Source organism: Vidua macroura, chromosome 17 (assembly GCF_024509145.1).
Source record: "Vidua macroura isolate BioBank_ID:100142 chromosome 17, ASM2450914v1, whole genome shotgun sequence".
NCBI classification, from domain to species: domain Eukaryota; kingdom Metazoa; phylum Chordata; class Aves; order Passeriformes; family Viduidae; genus Vidua; species Vidua macroura.
The window spans coordinates 2,253,390-2,273,072 of record NC_071587.1 but is presented as its reverse complement, the minus strand read 5'-3'; the positions used below and the strand labels follow the sequence as shown (position 1 = coordinate 2,273,072).

The 19,683-nt window shown below is 49.8% G+C and overlaps 1 protein-coding gene across 3 annotated transcripts in view; it reads right to left on the bottom strand.

Moving 5' to 3' along the window:
• CBFA2T2 (CBFA2/RUNX1 partner transcriptional co-repressor 2) overlaps positions 1 to 14,942 on the bottom strand; it is a 57,932-nt gene extending 42,990 nt beyond the window's left edge. For 2 of the 3 annotated variants that reach the window (XM_053992685.1, XM_053992686.1), the window contains exon 1: positions 14,896 to 14,942. In XM_053992685.1, coding sequence (XP_053848660.1) covers positions 14,896 to 14,923 — 28 coding nt within the window. In that variant the 5' untranslated portion in view covers positions 14,924 to 14,942. Of the gene's footprint in view, positions 1 to 14,373; positions 14,415 to 14,895 lie in introns of those variants that run through there. The other variant, XM_053992689.1, reaches the window with a different exon arrangement.
• Positions 14,943 to 19,683: the final 4,741 nt, after the last annotated feature.

Below are 19,683 nucleotides of genomic sequence, written 5' to 3'. Positions count from 1 at the left end.
GGTTCCTTTTTTTCCCCAAATTCACCCTGAGCTTCCCTCTGCTCCAGGCCCTGGGACTGCACATCTGTGAGGGCTGCTGGGGCTCTGCTCCTTTCCCAGTGCTTCAGAGGAGAAAAGTGGTACCTCCCCAGCACACAGCCACCCAAGCAGGGTTCTTTTCTCATTAATTAGATGTCACTAACCTGGTAACACTGATTTAAAATATCCAAATTCCAATCTCCCTTTAAAAAAATAAAAATAAAATGCCAAGTTGTTTTGTTCATGACACCCAGCAAAACCACCAGCTGTGGATTTTAAGCAAGACTCCCCAGCAGCATCCCAGTTTGTTGGCTTTGCAGGTTTAGCAGTGAGCAGGGTTCCTTTCCTTCCAACCCATCACAGAAACCACATTTCAAACCTGTTTTTTTGCTAGTTTTCCCCCTATTTCCTTTCTACCCATTTTTCTTCGCCAGCTCCCTTCTCCTGCTCCCCGCTGACCCTTTAGACCTGACAAACGCTGGCTTTGGGGAGAGAGAAAAGAAAAAAGAGCCCAGCGCAGCCCTTTGCGCCTGGCCCGGCATTCCAGCGCTGCGCTCCCGGCTCCACAAAGTCTGATTTAGCAGCACTGCTGGGAGCTATTAGTTTACGAAAGGCCCAGCACGCCCACCCAGGCACAGGGGCGGCAGAGGCTCCCCTTTCACCGCTGCCATGTGCCTCCCACCCCGCCCGGAGCGCTGGCAGGGCGCGGAGCCACGGCAGGGCCAGCCCGGCGGGCAGGGGACAGGGGACAGGGCACAGCCCCGTGCTGCCGCAGGACAGCCTTCATTAATGGCATGCTTATTAAGGGAGGCCGGCCTCCATCCAGGCTCTCCTTTTATCCTGCCCGTTGCTCCTTGTTGCCGTGTCCTGTACCCACTTCTTCCTTTTTTTTTTTCCACTACCATGCTTTTAGTCTCGTTGTTTAATCTGCTTTTTTTGCCGTATTTTTGCTTCCCTTCGCCACTCTCTGCTTCCACCATTTCCAGGCTCCTCATCTGCCTCCATCCCTTCCCCAGCAGCCGATCCTGAAAATCATCAAATCATCACTGTCCTCCCAACCACTGGAATGTGCTGAGCAAGCTCAGCCACCTGCCCAGGTGCCTGCTACCTGACCCTGTTACCCTCCCAGAATTAAAGCATGCATCAGCCTCCCAAAAATGTGTGCCACGGGGAACTTATTGGTGTGCTCTGCCAATACTGCCAGACTTTGGCCAGCTCATTATCCCAAAATGCCTGGTGTGGATGTAAGGCAGAGTTAACTCTCCAAAACTGAAAATCAGCTCAGTGGTGGGAGAAGCAGTGAGAAAGGAAAGGGGAAAACAAGCAAATGAAGCATCATTTTGGAGTCATCAGGGTTTTGACATTCTCCAACTGGCTTCTATTAGCATTGCATCTGTTTGGGTGCCTGAAGGAGGAAAAAAAAAAAAAAAATCAAAGGAAAGACTCATTTCCAGAGGTACAGAGCAATCAGCAGGTTCTCTGTGCTTCCACTGCCTCTGGAGTGTTTGGATGCAGCTCAAGGAGGACCAGGCACAGTGAACAAGGACCTGAAATTTTATTACTTTCCCCTCCTGCCGGAAGCAGAGCCTATTTGCAGATTTACAGCTCATGTCAACAGGAAGTTCGTGTTTACAAGTTTCCTGGAAAAAAAGGCAGCATTCCTGTCCTCCACCACAGCCTGGTGGGAATGCTGCCTCGTGGGGGAGTGCTCAGATGGGTATGGGAGACAGGAATGAGTTTTGGCCATGTAAAACATAGAGACAAATAGATAAAGCTATGGAAAAAAAAAAAAATTGAAGACCAGAAGGAGAACAGTAATTCAGCAATTTGGTGGAAAATGCACAGCAAGACAGCACAGCCGTGTCTGGAAAAATACTTTTGTAGCATCTGGGATTCACACTTCAAAGAAGCAGAAGAATTTTAAGAGGATGAAAAGCTATACTCAAGCTAACATGAATTTTTCTCTTCTGGCCCAACTCTTCTGTCACTCCCATTACACTGTTCCTCCAAGAGTCACAGCCAAGCTCAGCTGGTCACACTGGGGTGGGCCCTCCTCTCCCAGTAAAGGCAGTAATGGGACCACAGTGTGTCTGGGGGTACTGCTGGATGCACCAGGACCTGCCAGGGTCCATCCATCCCCCAGCTCAATCCCAGATGCAGCTGAGGACACTGTTTATTGCCTTCACAAATTGGAGCCCTGGACCTGAACAACCCTATCTTGTGAAACCTGGATTTAAAGTCTTCCCCTTTCATATGGTTACTGGGGAAAAAAAAAAAAAAAAGCCAACCAAAAAGACCCTCCAAAAACCAAAACTGAAACCAAACAAAAAAAAAAAAAAGAAAAAAACCCACTATTTGTTCCAAAATTACACAAATCAAGAGGACATGAGGACAGCCAAAGGTCAAGCAGCCAGAGCTCTACCAGGATGCCAAAGACCCAAATCAGTAAATATTTATTTAGGCCACACTGTACAGTTTAGTAAAGACAGATATGGAGTGCTTAGGGTGGTATCTGATCTCCTGAGAGAGAACACACTGCTCTCAAGGAAAGTTTCTGTCTCGACAGATGGACTTTTTCCAACAGAAGGATGATCCAATCACAAGATCCCTCTGACACAAACTCATTCAACAACACACAACAGGTACAGAAAACCACATCTCAAAAAGCTACGCTTACCTTCTCCCTAGAGAAAGGGCTGGAGAAAACCGAGCTGACAAAGCCCTCAACCCACCCAGGCTTACCACCTTCCAGGATTTAACATGCAGCAGCTTGAAACAACTGAGCTGAAGAGGAAACTCAGAACGGATGCAGGCATCAGGTCCTTCCCACAGCACCACAGCTGTCCCCAACCCTTGCATCCACAGGTGTCTCCAGCATAGATTTAGGGTCACCCCCCTCACCCAGAGCTGTACTCATTCCCTTGAGTGCTCTTTCCACACCAACCAGCAGCACCAGAAGACACACAGGTGTCTTCTACCCCACACACTGGACATACTTGTTCAGACAACTTCAAGAGCCAGAAGAACCTAAACACCTGCATGGTGAAGTTAATTTGCATGCACAGAGAGGAAATAGCAAGAAAATAATTACCTTCAATCCAAACCTCAGGTTTACTAAACTTGAAACTTCAAAAGTCATCAAAATCTTCATTTTCGACATCATGAGTTACATTAAAAAAAACCCAACTCAGGGAGAAGAATAAGAAGGAGACATTTTAACTTAAAAAACAACAACAAAAACCTGGAGCAGGAGATAAAGAAAGATTCATCAGCAAAGCTCCTCTGAAGTGGGGTTGGAGTTGATGGCAGAGGCAGCTAAACTGCAGTATTCTGGAAAGATCTAATGTGATTTGGCTGTCACTACTAAGGGAAAAACCCAACAAAACTGCAGCAGCTCAAACACATTTATTTCCTCTTCATTTCATTAATGCTACCCAGGGCTGTGGCCAAGGTGAAGCTGAGTTTATTGCCTCGAGCCTGCTCTGGGATGTTCTCTGCCCAGGTGAGCCAGCACCTCCCAGGGCTGCTCTTAACTTCTCCCAGCTGTGTTTTCCCTATACCCCAAACATCTCCACCTGGTTCGGCAGATGGAGCAGCTGCAGCTGAAGGCAAACACCTGGTGAGCCACAGCCCTGCCCTGCTTGCAGGGGGAGATCAGAGTTACAGCAGCTCCTGCCCTATTTAAGGCTGTATCAGGGCTGTAGGTGCTGTGTTTGTGGTTAATAATCTGCTTCCTTTGAGCCCAGGGAACCTGAAAAGCTCAGCTGGGCAGCTTTGCACTGACCAGCCACCAAAAACCTCCCAAAGATGTGGAAAGGAGTGCTAAATCCAGCACGGGTCCTACTCAGAGTAGGCCACCACTGGATGCTCCAATGATTGTACCTCTACACCAGCTGCATTTCTCACACACCAGCTTTGGGCTGCACCAACCCAACCAGCACAGGAGCTGCACGTGTCCAGGTCCCTGATGGGCTCCAGGCTGGCAGGAGGCTCCCTTGGGACAGAGGAAGGAAGACCCTTGTCCTGTTCACTGCTGCTGTCTGACCGGGTGAATACTTGGAAATTCACTTCTCTAGAACAACATTTGACAAATACTCATCCTCTAGGGAATGTCATGATGAGCAGAGCATGAGAAGTACTAGGACTGTTTTTAAGGGATTTTTACAGCAGTCATGTCAAGTTAACACCTCTCTTCAAGTCAATACTGCAGTCTGAACAGGCTTTTAGTTTAACAGTTCATTCTTGTTGGAGACTCCTTACAACTAAGCAGCAGCATCATACAACTACCTGGTTAGCAGTGCTGCTTCAGCATTTCTTTGCACCATTTTCCTCTTGGTCAGTGATGGCAGTATTAATAGTATTTCTATTAAGAACACAAATATTAATAATATTTATATTAACAACACAAAGGTATATAACTATTCTACTATAAACTGGAGAGGCAGACAGTGCATTAAAAAAAACCCCAAACCCACTTCCCAACAAGATCCAGACATTTATGGTCACCAAAGAACCAGCAAAAGAAGCTGTTTGTTACTTAGCAGTAATTTTCAAGTGACTTGAGCTGAATTCAGTATTGTAGTCACACAGGAAAAAAAATCCACGAGAAATGCTCAAGGCCAGGTTGGAATGGGCTCTCAGCAACCTGGGATAGGGGAAGGTGTCCCTGCCCACAGCAGGGATTTGGAATAGGATGGTCTTTAAGGTCCCTTCCAACCCAACCATTCTGAGTGTCTATGTAATAAAATGTTGGGGGAAAGGGAGATAATTTAAGGGTTAAATTAAATCTTGCAAGGCCAAACTGACAGGAATCAGTTCCAGAAAGCCTGCAGGGTCAACTTGTATTGACTATAGAAGATCCTTGTGCAAATTAAAAGGTTTCCCTGCCTGTTTGTTTCGGCATATGGAAAAGCTGCAAATTCACTCCCTGAGGTTCTCACTGAGGAGGCTGTTAAATGCCAGGACGAGTCTCAGGACTGGGATGTTTGGATGCTAAGGAGTGCTGGAGGTGCAGCCTGCTGCCATTCTCCCACGTGTTCAGGAGTCAAGTCAAATCAAGGCGACATTTGTAAAAGCCCCTCTCGGGCCCCGTTTCCAAACACCTGCATCCCTGTGTCTCCTGGGCCCCCCAGCTCTCCTGTTTCTCAGTGCATCTCACTATGAAACTGCAGAGTGCCTGTCTTCCTCACCCATGCAGAACAGCTAATCCCAGCAGGATAATCCTGCTTTAATGAGAAAACTATAGGACCTTTGATAAAGCATATAAATCTTATAAAAGCCGTACTACAACATTCCTTAGTCTCTGGGACTGGATGACCGACCTCTAAAATGAATTTTGCATGTGGCTGTCTCAAAGCTGTGGAAGGTAACACGTGGCAGGGAGAGCAAACTGCTCCCTCTTGCTTGCAAGACACCTTAAAATCTGTAACAGTGCTGGAGGCAAATTTCCCATGCCTCTGGACACATGTGCCACTCCAGCAACAAAACACCTCATCCTCTGCCTGCCACAGGAGCCAGAGGACACTGGCATCTCCCACTCCTTTTCTCCAGCTCACATCACACTTCCCCAAATGGGAATGGCCATGATACAGCTGACCTGCCCCAAGTCAGGGGCTCCAAAGGTCCAGTAATTTCCTACAGCCCAAAGAGCTGGGAGATGGTAGGAACTGTGTCTTGGTCTGCAGAGCAGCTGCTGAGCTCCAAGATAAACTTCAGAGCCTCTGCCAAACCGGGAATGTGTGTCAGGTTTTGTATGACAAAAAAAAAAAAAAAAATTGAGAACAATTCCTCATTACAACTTAGGTGCAGAAATCCACAGACACTTTTTTCTGACCTCACAAGACCTTGCTCCAGCCCCAGAGAAGAACCCAGTTAATTGACATTTCAACACTTTCTTTTCCCCTCAAGTACAAACACACAATTGCTGAGAAAAAGCAGTGATGCTCTGACCTGACACGACCAGTCGTGTTGAGGGATAATTCCTGTGCTGTATCAGTGACTGGAATTACCAGGGCTTTGCCAACAATTTAATGAGATGGAAACTCGTGCTCCCACTGCCAGAATTTGTTTGTCGGGCCATAAACTATTTAGATGCCCTGAATATTTTGCTCCTGTGTTATAAAACACAGGAGGTGTGAAGAGGTGCATCTCCATTCACGGAGCTGCTGCTTGGAGCAGTACGGCCTTTTGGACAGAGCTAAATTCCTGGTGTGCTGCATGTACTCAGGGAGAGCTGTCCACTGGCTTGCCCTTCACCAAAAGAGGTTCTCAGAGCCTGGATGGGGACAGGGTCACACCTGCCCAGAGCACACCTGAAGCTGGACCAGCTCAGAGTGGTGCTGCCAGCTTCTCCAGAGCTTCCTGGGCCACCTCAGACCAGCAGGAGCAGCAGCAGGACAGTAAAAATGCAGTGCTGGTGGAAACTGAGGCAATCCTTACATGTGCACAAGGGAAAAGGGGAGATTCTGTGCCAACCAAACTATCTTGTTTGGTACCTGTGAGACTGAAGGCAAGAATTCCTGCATGGATCACATCCTGGTCTTTGGTGCTCTACTGTCCTTATGCCACCAGGATAGTCCTCAGCACAGGTGGAGGATCAAGATGTGGTAAACAATGTTCAGGAGCATTGACTGAGCCTACCTGGTTTTTTTTCTGAGCGTATTTTACCAGAAAAACATGACAAATTTAATTCCATTAGTTTTATCTCAAGCTTAGCTTTCTTAATTAGAGGCACAGGGCTCAAAGGAAACTACTGTAATTATTAAATGGGAAATAAATCCTGATGAACACAGTAACTGCAGTGACTGAACATTTAAATAAAACTGGGAGAGGACAAATCAAGAAATATCTAAAAATCACCTGCTCAACAGTTTGTGTGCTCTGATAGTTATTTACCTATTCATATGCACAAAGAGGTTTTATTCTCCCTCTTGATAAAATCAATACCATACAGGGAAAAAAAAGGGTTCTTCAACAAGACAAATATATTCAAGAAGAAAACAGTCAGACAAGCACCTGGGAATGTTTTTGGAGTACTGCAGTGCAAAACCAAGACTCTCCCTCAGAAGATTCCATCACATTAACTTCTAGGTGCTCAGCATGCCTAGATAAAGAGGGAAAACCGAGCTCTCACAGAAAAAACTCAGCCCTTGGGGGGATAAAAGGACACCACCAGTGTATTCTGGAATGTGGAAACTCAGGTGGGCCAGGGGCAGTAATCTGAAGTCAGGTGCTCTGCAGCAGAGGGGTGAATAAACACCAGTAAATGGATGCAGGTGAGCCACCCACAATTCCAGCGTGAGCTGATTTGCAGTGGCTGATACGGGAGCCCCAAGAAGAAGGCACTGCCTGTGTGACACAGCTCCTGACCCGTGCTGCTTCAGGAGTGGCAGTGCCTCTCTGCAAGAACATTCCTGAGGACAACACGGTTTCCCAGCACCACGTAAAGTACAGCGTGTCCCGTTACTCACCATGGAAGGTGATCCATCAGCATCTGTAGTGTGAAGAGGGAGGCAAACAGCAGAAGGAAAGCAAAGTGCTAGAAAGAATTCCTGGCTAGAATTTGCTGCTTTAAATCTTCCCATGAACGCAGGCTGCGAGCTGCAGAACGACACACTCGCACCGGGAAAGCAAAATGGGTACAAGGCTCCCATCCAACTCGGATTTAATGGCAGAGAAGATAGATCTGCTCTTTGAGAAAAATCCCAATTGTTGATTTCTATTTTGTCTGGCGATGGAGTACAGTATTCCTCCTTCCTTCCTGCCAAAAGTGGTGGAAGTACGATGTGCTTTAAAGTAATTACAGCAGCTCGTCCCAGAAGTGGCTGCATTTCAAACGAGGCAGGAGATGCACAAGTGGGGAGTGGCTGCTCCCAGCTGAATGTTGAACCTGCCTTCAGACCTGGGGACGAAAAGGTTCTCTCCAAAACAAACCACCACATTTGCTTCTGAAACCTGCCAAATTTGACCCCTTCTGGTCTGCTTAACCCTGCTGCACCTCCATGGATAGCTGGAAAGCCCAGGGCAGCGTGGCCCAACGTGGCACCTGTGGGCAGGACATGCCTTCCTACAGGGACTCAGCTTGATCCCAGGTTTTTTTTAACTGGTATCTCTCTGACTCCTCAGCAAAACTTGCAAACATTTGGCTGTGCCAACCCTGCACCCCTCTAAACACTGCAGTATTTGGAAGTGTGCACTATTTTCATTATTGGTAGAACAGCCATAATTATCCAAATAAAACTATTGCTATACTGGGCCTTTGATCATAAATAGAACTTAATGGATTTTATTACATCCCAGGAAGCGAGAGCTACAGAAAGAAAGGTATTGCTAAATGTGTTTAGCTACTACCTATCAATTTCTCCTAAACACTGAGCACTTAAGAAATACCCAAAGAAACACATTGCTCCTACTGCATAACCATTGCAAGTTCCCCTCTGAGCTCTTCCCCTTTAGCCAGCTCGCAGGGGACATTTCAGCAGCTGAAAATTAAAGGGTCACAATATTGAGCCTTCAGGTATCAAGTTCACAATGGAAATAGCAGCTGACACAGAAAGGGCTCCACTGAGCACGGCTGTGATAATTCTGTTGCCTCGGAGCTGGAAGCAGCTCACTTACACAGAGTTTGTTATTTAACTCAGCGAGGAACAAAATAAAATGCCACAGCCATGGATTTATTCCTTACACAGCCTCTTTCAAATCATGCTCCACACCGGAGACGTGCTAGCAGTGAGTCTTTAACTCTGGCTGCAGTATCCTCTCAAATCCAAATAATTCCCTGTCAAGTGCCAGGGAAGGCAGTGATGGCCTCAGCAAGGGTTGCTTGTCCTGCAAACCTCTGCTAGCTCTTCTGCTGGAGCCCATCTTCCAGAAAACTCCACAGGAACCGAACACCACTAGATGCCATGGGTCCGTGAGCAAGTGACAACAAATCCGGGATGTCCGACAGCCGCCGTGGAGAAGGGCAGGAACAAGGAGGACTTCAGCGGGGCAGCCAGATGTGCCAGCTTCCCGCTTGTCCCTGCTGACACAGTGCAGGAAAAGCCATCTTGCCACCCCCGGGGACTCCCCACCTGGCCCCGCTCCGCGGTGACAGCCCAGGCCTGCTGCTATCTCCCAAACAGATGCATTTATTCTCCTGAGAGCCTCCCACGTCTTATCTAGCTGGCAGCTCCCAAACGTTGAGCGCCAAGTCCAGCTAAAACCACTTTAAGCTCTTTTAGGCAACAATCCCTGAAAGCGTTTTGGCAGGGGAGCGAGGGAGGCGAGGTCCCCCTGCGCTGTCCTGCCGGGCTGGGCACGGAAAGCAACCCCTGCACCCCACTCTGGAGATGCTGTAAACAGGACCTGGCACAGGAATGGATGTATAGGTTACAGAGATGCCTTGCTTCAAGCAAATTTGCCTCTCAACACATGGCCAAACTCTCACGCAATAAATTAACTATTTGGCAGCCACCGAACTAGCGCTGGAGCCAAACCAATTAGGGTTTAATGTGATCCCAATTTCCTATTTCTGAGACGGGGGTCGGGGAGGCGGGGGAAGAAGGGGGAAGAGGAGGGAGGGAGAGCAAAGTAAATCCCCTCCTGGTTTATAAATCCTTGCCAATCATCCCAGATAAACCTGTCACCCACAGCTCTAAATCTGTATTTGCACTTGCGTGCTCTGAGGGACGTGGTGGGAAAAGGCGCATCGGACGCAGCCAGCCTGACTCCCAACATGTGTTTTCCATACTTGGGAAATTCAATCATTTAAAAAATATTTACCAAGCTTTGTCTTTAATTAGAAAAACATGACCACGGATAAGGCAAGTTATTGTTTCTAAGCTAGAAATGTCAGAGATCCTCATGATGTCAGAAGATAAACCCCATCAGCGACCCGTGGACCCGCTGCCAGGGCTGCAAATGTTTTGAAGGTTTTTTTTCATCTCCCCTCTAAGTTCAGCGCTTTCCAGTCACAATTCATCGGTGGCTTCTTGGCCCCCAACAAAGCTAGTCATGAAGGAGGAGGAGGAGATGGAGGGAAGGCTCCAGCAGCAGATCTGCCAGACGGGTGTTTTAATGCAAACGAGCTCGCACAACGGGGGAGGAACAGAGGAACACTTGACTTCTTTGTGTTTTAACATCCTGACTCTGGTACCTCCCCTGCACAACTACCTGCCCTCAACTAAGATAAGCAAATTAATCTCATCTGCACCTGGAAATGCCGCAGGCTGAGCTGTCCCCATGCTTTGAAAAAGTGTTAAATTAAGTTTCTGCTTAGCCAAGAGCCAGGGAAGTGCTCGCTCTCGGGAATACAGCCAAAAAATACTGCAGGCCACAATACCCACCTAAGAAAAGGAAGCTGCCTGTGCTCCAAGCAGACAGCCAGGAGTTCTGCCTACCCAGGACCATGTGTGACCCTACAGCTGTACCCCACACTACAGCCACTGTTCCACCTCTGTTTGATGCAACACCTGCAGCCAGATCCGGAGAGGCTCCGCAGGCAGGATGCACAGCTTTAAAGTATAAAGCAAATATTTGTTTTTTGCCAACAAACAAAAGATAGGGGGGATGTAATGAGCTGTCAGGCCCATTTGTGTGCTCGCCACTCCTGTTAAGGCCACTGAAGAGTCTTTGCTGACCAGGTGGGGGTCAGGAAGGGTCCCTGGACTGGCTCCTCAGCGCTGCCAGCCTGTTGTGTGCCACCAGCACAGTTCCACCAGTGTCAGCAACTGCTCGACCCAACCACTCCTCCCCCAGCCCACTCCCACACACCCCAAACACATACAGCCGCCTTACTTTACCTCCTTTAAGGCTTTATCCCTCTTTTCCTCCTCCTCCTGTTGCCTCCTGGCAGAAAAGGCGGGATCAAACACACACAAAGGCCAGGTGGGAGCGTGTCAGGTGACAGATTTGGAGAAACTTCCTGCTGCAGCAACCAGGTGCACTGCTAGGAAGTGAAAGCCAACTCCCAAGAGATCATGAGGATTAAAAAGTACAGATAAGCAGGGAGAAGCTGGTATTGATGCAAACAAACTGGTGTGTCTATCAAGTCCAATCCTACAGCAGTAAGTCTGGAAGCATTCACTAAGTATTTGATTATTTTATATCCACAGGCAAAAAAAAAGGCTAACCCTGCATTTTCCATTCAAAACCCTGCCTGTGATGAGAGAATTCTGTAATATTTTTCAAATATTTTTTAGCAAGCTTTGAAGTGTCAGCTATGGCCCCAAAGCCAAGCCAAGGGCATGCCACATATCTTGTGAAAACACCCTTGCAACCCAAGGCTGAGGGCTATTAGCAATGACTACCTTAAATACCAACATAAATCTACACTGGAGAAAATCCCTGCCTGAGCAGTCAGATCCTTTAAATCATCCCAAGTGTGCAAAGCACGTCATTGAAGAAAACACATGCAGAATTTGACCTCAAAGTCCGAGTGCCAGAAAAGTTGTTACCTGTAGAAGTTAGTACTGCTCTCTCATGAAAGGGAGTAAAGGACATTTCAATTGACTTCCAAAGTCAGGGTTGATCAAGCCAGAGTGCACAAATACAGCCCAAACTATGATCAGGATATGTCTGTGGCTGAATCAAACAACGGTGTGCACACACTCAGGATGTAGCACAAAGAGATGAGAAGGTGACAGGGACACAGTTTTAAGCCCCAGACAGAGAAGTTTTAAGCCCCAGACACTGGCTGGACAAATGCTCTCAGGAAGGTGCCTTTCTGCAAGAGTTCCAGGTAAATTGCCAGTCTGGGTGGAAACCCTTCCCCTGGGACTTTTTACATCAGAGAGGGAGAGGTGGGCTCACTTCTCACCTTTCTGAGTCTTACAACCACCTCCTTCTTCTGAAGGGGAAGAGTTCACCTCTGATTCTTGCCAGCAAGAAGGAAACCTGAGCAGTTCCCCCCCTCTCCAGTGGCTCATGGCAGCCTCTCAAGGTGCCTGTGACTCCTTGGCAGCTCAGGATGATGGAAAGCACTCTGCCTATTCCACTCCAGTCCTGCTTCCAACAGAGTCAACTCCACAAGCTCTCTCCCAAGTACAAACTCTTTTCAATACTCAGAGCAGCAGCAAATCAAAAAGTTCTTTTTCTTTTCTCTTACTGCTTTAAAATGTCAATTTATTTCACTGTCCTGAACACTGGCACAAAGGAAGAGGAACACCTAAAGCCTTTCATTTTACAGCATATGACAATCAAGACTAAGACCCTGAATGATCCATTTCAAGTTCTAGCCATTGGAAATATCCACATAAGAAGAGCACATTCATGAGAGCTGGTATGTGCCTTAAACGAGCATGGAACATCCCAAAGTTTCAAAGCAGTCCCACATTTCTTCTTTCCTTCCCCACTGTTAGTTTCACACTGAGCACTGATCCACTTCCCTGTAATACCCACCCAAAGAAATCAAGCAACCTCCTGACATTGCCAGGATCTGTAAAAATCAGAAATCATTGGGCTATGCAGATAATTCAATTTATAAACATTATGAGTCTGATTATTCACTTTTTTTGATAAACCCCAACAGTGTTCTTGGGCTGACACTGGGCCCAAGAACCGAGTGATGTCTTGTGCAAGTGTTCACACTGTTCAATAGCTGGCACTACCAGGGCAATCCTTACCTGATCTATCTGCAAAGACATCTATGTGCTTATCTTTATAAAGCAGCTGCACGGCTCACCAGGCTTATCCTTAGCATTCCCCAATGGATGCTGGGCCACAGACACATTAAACTGAATTTCAAAAATACACTTTATCTCCCACTGAGTCACTCCAAGCATTCCAGGTGCCCTCACCCTCTCCTGCCAGGGGCTATGGCCTTGCTGTCCCTGCTGCCATAGGGTCAGTGATTGCTTGCTCAGTTCTGCCAGCAGGACCCAGATGAAAAGCCCTAATCACAGATTAACAGGCTGGTTTGGGCTGCGAGGAACCTGTAAGACCACCCTGTTCCACTCCCTGCCATGGGCAGGGACACCTTCCACTAGCCCAGGCTGCTCCAAGCCCTGTCCATCCTGGCCTTGGACACTTCCAGGGATCCAGGGGCAGCCACAGCTGCTCTGGGCACCCTGTGCCAGGGCCTGCCACCCTCACATCCAGGAATTTCTTCCTAATTTCAGGCATGGTTTAATATTGCAAAACTCAACAGCCACATACACATCCACACGTTCCTGCCACAATCCAACAAAATATTCAAACAACTTGTCCCATGTTGCAGAAAGTGTCACAGCTGAGAGGAACCGGTTTCACGTACCCACCCTGAAGCTATGATGGAGGCACAAGATTCCTGTCTCCCCTAGCTTCAAATATTTTTAGCAGGATTTCAAAGGTCTGACTCTCCTCCCTGTGCTCAGTCTGAGGGAAGCAGGGAATCTGACTGGTCTCTGCACACTCCACTGCGTGCACCACGAGCAGACACACTGGGTGGCATTTGTTTCATCCAGCTCCTCACTGCCAAAGCCTAAGCCAGCTCTCCTGGACACCCCTTGCAGTGAATGAAAAAGCTCAGGCACCTCCAGTGAGGAATTTGTCTCATTCAGAGAGAGGTGTCCCAGACTGGAGAGATGAATCACCCCCAGCAGTGCCTGTTTCTCAATGTGACTTCAAAGGGAGCCTGGGGAAAGGAGATTGGGCGCAGACTTCGGGCAGCAGGGTTAAAGCACACGATCTCAGCCGAGCTCCTTCTGTGGGGCCTTTTCTGCAGGGCTGACAAATGCAGGCCAGGAGCCAGGTGCCCGGGCTCTCCAAAGCCACGTGGACATGGACACAGCTCTGCCACCACGGTGCTCTCCAGGCACCTGGGACACTGGCTGGCTGAAGTCCACACGCCTTGACAGGCTCATATATTTCCAACTGCCTTAAGGGGTAATAGCCTCACCCCAGCATCTCCACACATTCTGCCCTAAGCAGCACCATGAAGTATAAAACCAACTTCTGTCACTTGGTAATTCCTTCTCCATATCGGGAATGCAGCTTTCAGAGTGGTTTCCACATTAGCATCAGCATCTATCTTTACACTGCTTCCCTATGAGCAATCACACTTCATTTTAAAATTCTTGAATTTCCTGAGCTTTGGGATGTGCTTTTAACTGCTTTTACCCACAGAGTCACCTTGAGGCCGTGACCTAGCCCATGTGTAATGGACATTGCTACACACAGACATCCCGGCACCTCGCTCCTCATCCCGGGATGGCTCCATTTCCATCCCCACTTGTGGACAAACCAGCACAGGCCACGGAAACGCTCAGGAGGCTGAAATACGGCCAGAGGCACCACGCGCTCTCCTGCCAGCCTCAAGGCTTTCAGAGGGCACGACACTTCTGGCAACAAACCCAGGATTTTGGGGAAATTAACGCGCATGGAGCTGAGGACACCCACCTTCCCAGCTCCAGGCAGGAGAGGCGCTGCTCCGAGCAGGATTTCTGTGCACAGGACTCGCACACACAGGTGCCAGCTCGCTGTGTGCCCGCAGTTTGCAGCAGGGGAAACACTCGTGCCCAGCTCTGCCGTGGGTATTTCCACAAAGTGTCCCAGACACTTCACGGACGCGTTCGGGCGCTGGGCCGGCAATGTGGGAAGCGCCAGGAGGGTGCAAGCCCGCCTGGGCTGCAGCACCGAGCTCGGGCAGTGCCGGCCCCAGCAGCCCTTGTTCCGAAACCCCTCCAGCCCGGAAATCCCGCACAAACCCGGGCACTGCCGGGCTGGGCTTGCGGCTGGGGGTCCCCAGGCCCGCGCCTCGGGGCAGTGAACCCGCAGGCTGAGAAGCACGCGTTAATCAGAGGCGGAATTACAGACTGCGACACAAAGCGCGGCTGCCCCTCCCGCGGCCCGCCCGGGGGCTCAGCCCCGCTGCCCCGGCCCGGCGCCGCCTCCCGCCCGCGCCCCGAGCCCGGCTCTTACGCTGGCAGCTGCCCGGGATCCCCACCATGGCCCGGATCCTCGGCGCCTCCCGCCCGGCCCGGCCCGGCCCGGCCCCCGCCGTGACGGGAGCGGGGCGCGGCTTCCCCCGGCCCGCCCCGCCGCCCTTGCCCGGCTCCGGGGCGGCTTTTGGGGCTCTGCGGGGGTTTGGGGGTGAGGTACGGCCGGCTTGTGCGGTGTAACCTTCACACACCCCACGGGCCGCATGCCCCACCTCCCCGGAGGTCTCCGGCTCCCCTCAAGGTGTGACGATACCTGCGCACAACCCCAAAGGTGTTAAAATTCCTGTACACACATCCCCAAAGGTGCTACAATACCTGTATGCCCCCAAAAGATGTTAAAATTCCTGTGCACCCCCAAAAGATGTTAAAATTCCTGTACACACATCCCCAAAGGTGCTACAATACCTGTATGCCCCCAAAAGATGTTAAAATTCCTGTGCACACATCCCCAAAGGTGCTACAATACCTGTATGCCCCCAAAAGATGTTAAAATTCCTGTATTCATCCCCAAAGCTATTACAATACCTGTACACCCCCAAAAGATGGTAGAATTCCAGCACACACAACCCCAAAGGTGCTACAATACCTGTATGCCCCCAAAAGATGTTAAAATTCCTGTACACACATCCCCAAAGGTGCTACAATACCTGTACACCCTCAAAAGATGTTACAATACCTGTACACAACCCCAAAAGTGTTAAAATACCTGTACAGCCGACCCCAAAGGTGTTACAATACCTGTATGCCCCCAAAAGATGTTAAAATGCCTGCACACAACCCCCAAAGGTTTTACAATACCTGAGGATGGGTAGGTTTGTCCCCAGCCCAGCCTCTCAGGTGTGTCGTAGCACGATGTCTCTGGCTGGGTAATAATTAGCACTGACTCCATGACTGCAGAAGGCTGATCAATCTCTTTATTACACTATACTGATTAAGAAACTCTTCACCTTACAGCCAGTCTGATACAGTTTGATCTCACTGGTCCTTGAATCCAAACACCATCACCAGTGGCCAATTAAGAAATCACCCTTTGGTAAACAAATCTCCACAACACATTCCACACGTGCACAACAGCAGGTGCAGCAAGTGGAGATAAGAATTGTTTCTCATTCTTTTCTCTGATCTTCTCACAGCCTTCCCCAGGACAATGCCTGGGAGAGTCTGTGCCTGCTCTCTGTGGCCAGAGAGCTGCTGCCACAAGGTGCTGTTACCAAAGTGGTTTTGCTCCCTCCTGGCACTTCCCATATTCCAAGCCCAGCTCTAAACCACATCCACAAAGTGTCCCAGGGAGTCGTGCTGCAGTCATATCCTTGGCAAAGCTGAGATGTGTTTCCACTCCTACAAGCCAAAGCTTTCAATGCATGGATACCTCAAAACCTGGAAATGCCAGAGTTTAGGATCACGAGAGTTTCACTATTCAGAGACTCCTATTCAGGGTTTGTCAAGGCTGCAGCCTCATAGAATCACAGAATGTCCTGAGCTGGGAGGGACCCAGAGGATCACCCAGCCCAGCCCCATCCCTGCACAGACACCCCAACAACCCCACCCTGGGCACCCCTGGCAGCGCTGTGCCAACGCTCCTGGAGCTCTGGCAGCCTCGGGGCCGTGCCCATCCCCTGGGGAGCCTGGGCACTGCCAGCACCCTCTGGGGAAGAGGCTTTTCCTTTATGCTGAAGTCCAATCCATGTCTGAAAACAAAGCACAGCTTTGCTCCCATCCTGGAGGAATTTGCCATTTTAGGTGTTCTCTGGGAAGCTGAAAATATGCCAGCTAGGTCAGGAATGCCCCAAAAGACTTGGGAGTAGCTGTAGGAGGAAGATATGTGCCTGCAGATTGGGTTATAGCTGGGGTTTCCCTTCCCAGCAATAAAATATGTATGTGGTCCTGGAAGCGGGGCCAGGACCCAGTCTCCTGCCTTAGGGAGATGTCCTCACCAGTTACCAAGTCATGCTGGTACCAGTGTGGTGATGCCCTGCTTCAGCCTAGGAAGAGCTCACTCCAGCGAAAGAGAGCGCTTGGGATGTGGCAGGAGATCCAACGTGGCTGCCCTAAGGCACTGTCCCTGCCCTCAGGTCACTGCCTGTATAATCAAGGCGTTGAGACCTGTGAGCCCTCCTCGGGGAAGAAAGGGCACAGAGGTCAGGACTGCTGTTTCCAGTAGGACCATACTCCCAGCAAACTGGGTTTGACCTGCCCCAGCTCTGGGCTGGTGGGTGCTGGCAGCAGCCCCTGGCCAGCCCAGCCCTGCAGCTCAGCAGGGTTTCACTCCTGATGCTCAGTGAGCCACAGGCTCCGTTGGAGTTTGCTGGCCAGGAACAGGCATCTCTTGGGCCCAGATGTCCCAGGATGGAGCAGATCCAAATTTGCACTAAAAGAACAGGACCATCCATCCAGTCCCATTGTCTTGGTTTTAACTTTGTGGCTTTGCCTGCTCCCTGGCCCCTCTCTGCCAGAGCCCACATCCCCCGCGCCGCTCTTATCTCCTGCCGCGCTGGCTGCAGCTTGGCTCTGGCCTGTGTTTGCCACCACTTCATTTCTGTGTCATCTGCAGCCTTGCTGGAGCCAGCTTGACACCGGTCAAGCAGAAAGGGCCATTGTGTGGGGCGCTGATAAGGGCTTTGTTTTTATTTAGCTGGTCCTTAAAGCCTGTGAAGCTCCTTGGAGAGTGGCAGGCTGGGCTCCTTCTGAGCCCACCGCGATGGGAGCAGCTTCCCAAGACACCTGAATGTGCCAGTCCCAGCCTGGCATCTCCCTGAGGCTCACCCAGGCCGGAGCTCTCTCTGTGCTGAGGGCACAGGAGTTGGAACTTCTGTGGTGACAGTGTGGGGCTGTTGCTGCCCTGCTCCGTGTCCCTTCCCTCCAGAGCACCACTGAAGCGATATGCGGAACACAGCCTTGAGAGACGAGCCCTGCTGTGAAGTGTCACTGCTCATCTTGAGGAGAGGATGATGAAAACTGGCAGAGCAAAGCAGAGCACTGGGATGTGCTGGGGAAAGTTTTGAAGGAGCAGCAAATGTATTTCCATCTTCCTTTGTCTTCCACAGCTTTGGTGAAGCCGTGGAGGGCACAGGGCAGCTCCATGACAGGGAACATTGCTGCTTGGTTTCTAAAGTTGGAACAGCTTCTTTGGAAACCCCAGGGAGGAGAGGGTTGTCTAAAAACTACCCCTGGAATACCAGGAAAAGCTACACACAAAGCTTGGTCTGGCAGGCCTCAATGCTGATGAAGGGTGTAGCTGCTCAAGGACAGCAGTTTTGGAGACATTTCCATAGGTTTATGTGACTTCCCCACAGAAGCAGGACCATGGTTGAAATGTGGCCATCCTGCTGCTCCTCCAGCAAGTGTCTTCTAGGGAGAGGAAATGGTGTGAGCAGGGAATGGGATCTCTGTGCTCTCAGACGGGTGGTGCCAGGTCATGGGTGAGATGTGGGCATGGTCTTGCAGGGAGGATGAGCTCCAGACCCTGACATTCCGTGAGCCAGGGGAGCATGTCATGTGGAGATACGGCCTGCCCTGCAGGGAGCTCTCCTTCCCCACCTCCACCTCCCCAGATTTTAAGCCGTACAGAGAGCTGAGCTTGTCTCGTGCTCTGTGGAACAACAGCCATCAAATGAAGGTGTCAGATGCAATTTTTCCTCTGCTGGTACATTGGGAGACAGAGCAGGGTTTATTTGCTCCAAGAGAAAAAACCCACCCAGGCTTTATGAGTCTGGATTTCTGTGCTGCGTCCAACCGAGCAACACCTGTTCACTCAGCTGATGCTGCTGTATGTCCTTGAAATAGGCTGGTGGATGAGAGAAGAGACTCTACAGGCATGTGGGCTTCATCTGGAACCCTTTTCTTTTTATCACTTGAACACATCATGTATTTGGGACAAGAAAAAGACTTAGCCCAGTGCAGTATGTGGAGACACACATGCTGGAGAGGTAGATATATAACAGATATATATGTCCCAGTATTTTATACATCTGTCACTCCCCAGTGAGCAGCCACAGATTTGCAAACAGCATTTTTAGGACTATAGATACACAGCCACTACACAAGGTATGTATCTATGGCCAGTAAACCACCAAAATATTCAGACATGCCCTCCAAAAGTCAAGATGTGCTCCCACCCTGTTTAGATCATTGAATTGGATCTCAGGCAGTCGGGTCACAGACACTTTTTCCGTGGTGAATTCTCTATCGGGTGCACAGGGAATGGTGCTTGCTTGGCCTCTGCTCTGGTTACTTGCTGCCACCCCACAGCTCAGCTCATGCCATGCTGAGTGAGCTGTGCTCCGAGGATGGGTTTTTTTCCAGTTCTATTTGCTGTCCTGCCACCTCCTTACCCCTGCCTGAGCACTGATGTGAAGTACCATTCTGGGTTTGGTGCCCATCCTGAGGGAATGGGGCTCCTTCAGCTCATGCAGAAGTTCTGTTAAGGGAACAGGATGGGCAGGAGGGACATGGAGCTGTTGGAGCGAGTCCAGAGGAGTGATCAGGTCCCGACCAAGGTGATCAGAGTGTTGCTGTGAGGAAAGGCTGAGAGAGCTGGGGTTGTTCAGCCTGGAAAAGAGAGGCTTCAGAGCGAGCTAATTGTGTCCTTTCAGTACTTGAAGGGAGCAAGAACGATGAAGAGACACTGTTTACAAGGGCTTGGAGGGACAGGACAATGGGGAATGGCTTCAAACTGAAAGAGAATAGGTTTAGATGGGGATATTGGGAAAAGATTCTTCCCTGTGAGGGTGCTGAGGCCCTGGCACAGGGTGCCCAGAGCAGCTGTGGC